This window comes from Argentina silus (genome assembly GCF_951799395.1).
Source record: "Argentina silus genome assembly, chromosome: 4".
Classification (NCBI taxonomy): Eukaryota; Metazoa; Chordata; class Actinopteri; order Argentiniformes; family Argentinidae; genus Argentina; species Argentina silus.
The window spans coordinates 20,585,527-20,590,526 of record NC_139658.1 but is presented as its reverse complement, the minus strand read 5'-3'; the positions used below and the strand labels follow the sequence as shown (position 1 = coordinate 20,590,526).

The 5,000-nt window shown below is 48.3% G+C and overlaps 1 protein-coding gene across 1 annotated transcript in view; it reads left to right on the top strand.

Moving 5' to 3' along the window:
- Positions 1 to 5,000, top strand: part of LOC310803328 (proto-oncogene tyrosine-protein kinase Src-like) — a 17,500-nt gene that overhangs the window by 7,032 nt on the left and 5,468 nt on the right. The window contains exons 3-5 of the mRNA XM_083668063.1: positions 413 to 512; positions 2,468 to 2,566; positions 3,742 to 3,845. Of these exons, the coding sequence (XP_083524189.1) occupies positions 413 to 512; positions 2,468 to 2,566; positions 3,742 to 3,845 (303 nt within the window). The remainder of the gene's footprint in view (positions 1 to 412; positions 513 to 2,467; positions 2,567 to 3,741; positions 3,846 to 5,000) is intronic.

Genomic DNA, 5,000 nt, shown 5'->3' with positions numbered 1-5,000 from the left:
GGAGCTACCGGGCTGGGCGGAGCTACCGGGCTGGGCGGAGCTACCGGGATGGGCAGAGCTTCTGGGCTGGACAAACCTGGCTGTCAATAGCTCTCAGCAGGAGATGCTGGCCTCCAATTTGCTTGAGCAGAACTGAGCAAAACATAACTAACTCAGAATGCTGTACAGATTGATTTTCATTGTACCTTGTCTTAAATAGAGTTTACATAAACCTTGCAAACACTAATTGCAGTATTTAAAACTGGATTATTTCTGTTTCTTCACGTCTATTAGAAATATTTAGGTTAAGATGGCTGGCTTTGAAATGTTCTGTTTCTCAACTGTGTGTGTGTGGGTGTGTCTGTGTGTGTGTGTGTGTGTGTGTGTGTGTGTGTGTGTGTGTGTGTGTGTGTGTGTGTGTGTGTGTGTGTAGGAGGTGTCACTACATTTGTAGCGTTGTACGACTATGAGTCTCGGACAGCGTCAGATCTGACCTTCAAGAAAGGCGAGCGACTGCAGATCGTCAACAACACGTAAGGAGACAGGCAGGCAGGCGTCGTTGTCTGTCATCTGTGGAACTAACATGTCCTTGTGCTTACATACACATGCTCTACACACTCACTTACTTTATCCAACCACACGGACAAACCCTAACACACTTACTGTACTGTAAACACACACACACACACACACACACACACACACACACACACACACACACACACACACACACACACACACACACACACAGGCTTCGGTGCAGATGATCAGAACTCTCTCTACTGTGTGTTGTACCGTGCTGCTCCAGTGGTCCGGCTTGGCTACAGTGATCTAATAATGTGATTGGTGCTTCTCTCTGCTGCTGGTGTTGATGTTTCTGCTGTCTCTGTTATCCCTTCCTCTCTCTCTCTCTCTCTCTCTCTCTCTCTCTCTCTCTCTCTCTCTCTCTCTCTCTCTGTCTGTTATATATCTCTCTCTCTCTCTCATGCTTCATGGTTTCTCTTAGGAGAAAGTACAGCTTCAGGTCAGTAACAGTCCAAACCTCTCTCCTCTGCCCTCTCTCCTCTGCCCTCTCTCCTCTGCCCTCTCTCTTCAGTCTCTCACCTGTCTAGAGGTCTGTCTCTCACCTGTCTAGACCGTCTATCGCCTCTCTGCCCAACCTGTCTTTCTGGTTTAACTGAAATTTAATTTTAATTGGTTCAACGCCTGTCTCTCCTCACAGCCTTGCTGTACGCCAAGGCGGTCTTTGGACAGTGTGCTCTCTGGTCAAAGGGTTTTCTGCACAGTATATGGTGTTGCTTATGAAAGAAAGGGAGAAGTCACTTCACTGTTGTTGTTGTTTTTGTTGTTGTTGTTGTTGTTGTTGCTTTCCACAGTGGGGCTTACGCTGTGCGTGTCAAGGCCAATTGCTTTTCCACAGTCTCCCGGGCTTCAACGGTGCTTACTCCGCCTGGTCCTTATGAGGCCAAGCAGAGCGAAGGGCACCGTTTGGATCGAGGGCGCAATATTTTTTTCAACCAAGTGCTTTAGTTGGCTAGAGCATTTGGTGGGTGGCAAACATAATCCAAGTTAGCTCGCTGTAACAACGCAATCGAATCGATTCAAATTTTACAAATACAATTGCTATGAACTGCTTACTTACCAGAACCTGTTGGGAAACCGAAGGATTTGAAATGTTTTGCTAGCGTCTCTGAGTTAGCCACCTTATGATCTACATGTAAACAAACTATACTAAGGGGCGGGACTAAAAGCCCAGCTATGAAAATGTAAACAGGCTTGTTCACTAGTATTGGGCTTGTTCACTAGTATTGGGCTTGTTCACTAGTATCAGGCTTGTTCACTAGTATCGGGCTTGTTCACTAGTATTGGGCTTGTTCACTAGTATCAGGCTTGTTTACTAGTATCAGGCTTGTTCACTAGTATTGGGCTTGTTCACTAGTATTGGGCTTGTTCACTAGTATCAGGCTTGTTCACTAGTATCGGGCTTGTTCACTAGTATTGGGCTTGTTCACTAGTATCAGGCTTGTTTACTAGTATCAGGCTTGTTCACTAGTATGTAAGCACCGGGCTTTGAGCACTAGCTGGCCGCTGGTGAGCCGAGGCACGCACTGGCACCACTGTGGAAAAAGACATTTGCTTGTCCTGTGAATGAACTCGGGGAGGGTCACGGAGGGTCACGGAGGGCCACTCAATATCATCTCAACATTGTTGTTCTCTTTATCTACCCCCCATCCCCGCCCCCTCTCTTTCTTTCTCCCACCCCTTCTTTCTTTCTCTCTCTCTCTCTCTCTCTCTCTCTGCCTCCCCCTCCTCTTTCTCTCTTTCTCTCTTTCTCACTCCCTGCCTCCCCCTCCTCTCTTTGTCTCTCTCTCTCTCTCTCTCTCTCTCTCTCTCTCTCCTGCCCCCCACCCCCTCTCCCCCCTCCCTCTCCCTCCCTCTCTCTCTCTCTCTCCCTCCCTCCCTCTCTCTCTATCTCTCCGGGCCGTAGGGAAGGAGACTGGTGGCTGGCTCGGTCTCTGATGACAGGAGAGAGTGGTTACATCCCCAGCAACTATGTGGCCCCGTCTGACTCCATCCAAGCAGAAGAGTACATCACCTTCTCTTTTAAACCTCTCTTTCTCTCTCTCTCTCTTTTGCTCTCTCTATCTCTTTCTCACTCTCTCTCTCTCTTTCTCTCTCTCTCTCTCTCTTTTGCTCTCTCTATCTCTTTCTCACTCTCTCTCTCTCTCTCTCTCTCTCTCTCTCTCTCTCTCTCTGTGATTATGAAAGACCCAGCGCTAACCCAGAGTCACAGACAGAGAGTCTCTCCATATGGACCCAAATGACAGATGACAGCAACTGCCCTCCCACCCCCCCCCCCCCCCCCCTCTCTCTCTCTCTCTCTCTTTGTGTGATTATGAAACACCCAGCGCTAACTCAGAGTGACAGACAGAGAGATTTATACCACCACAGTTTGAACCCAGAAGTATTATAATGATTTTACATGACTCAATGGCAGCCAGGAGAGTGTCCCCTGGGGGTAGTATCGTCACATAGCAGTCCACAGCATGTTCACCATTGATAAGCAAGCCTAGCGTTATCAACAGAAACTAAATGGCGATGCTAATGACTGTAATGGTCACACCCAGCAACATGGCGTCCAGCGTGATGTCACTCTCTCCATGTAGTATGTGTGTGACTCAGGGGAGGCTGGTGGAGGTAGAAATCGGAGGACGGGCTTATTGTCATGCACGGAATAGAATGAAGAATGGTATCCAACACGTGTGTATGATACCAGTCCTCATTCCGTTCCGTACATTACAATGAGCCCGTCGTCCGATTTCTATGTTTCAATGACTCAGGACCAACACATATATACAGGATAGACTGTATACAAGGCCACCCACTACGCCCAGATATATACAGTACCAGTCAAAAGTTTGGACACACCTTGCCAAGAGTGTGCAAAGCTGTCATCAAAGCAAAAGGTGGCTACTTTGAAGAATCTAAAATATAAAACATATTCTGGTTTGTTTAACGCTTTTTTGTTTAATACATAATTCCATATGTGTTCCTTCATAGTTCTGATGTCTTCGATATTAATCTACAATGTAGAAAAAAGAAAAAAAAAAGAAAAAAAAAAACATTGAATGAGAAGGTGTGTCCAAACCTTTGACTGGTACTGTATACATACAGTCTATACTTCAGCGTTTGGCACTGGGCCAGACGTACAGCTCTGAGTAGCACGTCCTCCCCACTGACCACTCTGTTCCACTTCTCCAGGTGGTATTTTGGGAAGATCACTCGGCGCGATTCAGAGAGGCTGCTTCTGAGTTTACAGAACCGACGAGGAACCTTCCTGGTCAGGGAGAGCGAGACCACGAAAGGTGAGAACACCCAGTAGAACGTGTATATATATATATATATATATATATATATATATATATATACACACATGCTAAGGCTAAAAAGCTGTGTCACGTTGTTGTGAAGTTCCCCTGCTGTGTTTCGTTTGTTGACACTAAAAGTAAGCTTCCACATGACCGGGCACTGTGTGCCCCATGGGTGTGGATCTGTAGGCCGGTGTGTCCTGCGTCTCTGTCCCCGTGACGTAGGTCGGTAGAGGGGGGTTTCAGGAGCGAGCGAGCGAGCGAGGTGAGGACAGAGAGTACAGGAGCTTGTGAATGGAGCGACAGGGGGGCGAAGGGGGGTGGGGGCGCGGAGAGAGAGAGAGAGTGAGTGGGAGGGAGGGAGGGACGGGGGGACGGGGGGGACGGGGGGGTGAGTCACACAGGCAGATGTAGGTCAATCAGAGTGAGAGAGTGAGAGGGTGCTGTGTTACCCCCCCCAGCTATAAATCTCAGCCTCACGCACACACTCTCACACACACACACACACACACACACACACACACACACACACACACACACACACACACACAGGAGAGGGGAGGGAGAGAGGGGGCCAGGGAGAGGGAAGTGTAAGGTTCATGCTGTACTGTAGTTTCTAGGGCTGATATAGAGCTCTTATAGGGTTAATTCCCTAGGGTGTGGAGTGTTCGCTGTATAGGGTGTGTAGGGTGCATCCTCTAGGGCAAGCTGTAGTGTATAGGGTTCATGCTGTAGTGCGTAGGGTTCATGCTGTAGTGCGTAGGGTTCATGCTGTAGTGCATAGGGTTCATGCTGTAGTGCGTAGGGTTCATGCTGTAGTGCGTAGGGTTCATGCTGTAGTGCGTAGGATTCATGCTGTAGTGCGTAGGGTTCATGCTGTAGTGCTTAGGGTTCATGCTGTAGTGCGTAGGGTTCATGCTGTAGTGCATAGGGTTCATGCTGTAGTGCGTAGGGTTCATGCTGTATTGCATAGGGTTCATGCTGTAGTGCATAGGGTTCATGCTGTAGTGCGTAGGGTTCATGCTGTAGTGCGTAGGGTTCATGCTGTAGTGCGTAGGGTTTATGCTGTAGTGCGTAGGGTTCATGCTGTAGTGTCTCATAGAAGTGTCATTCCAAGTGGAGGTATGGTGTAGCGCCCCCAGTGGTGGAGTT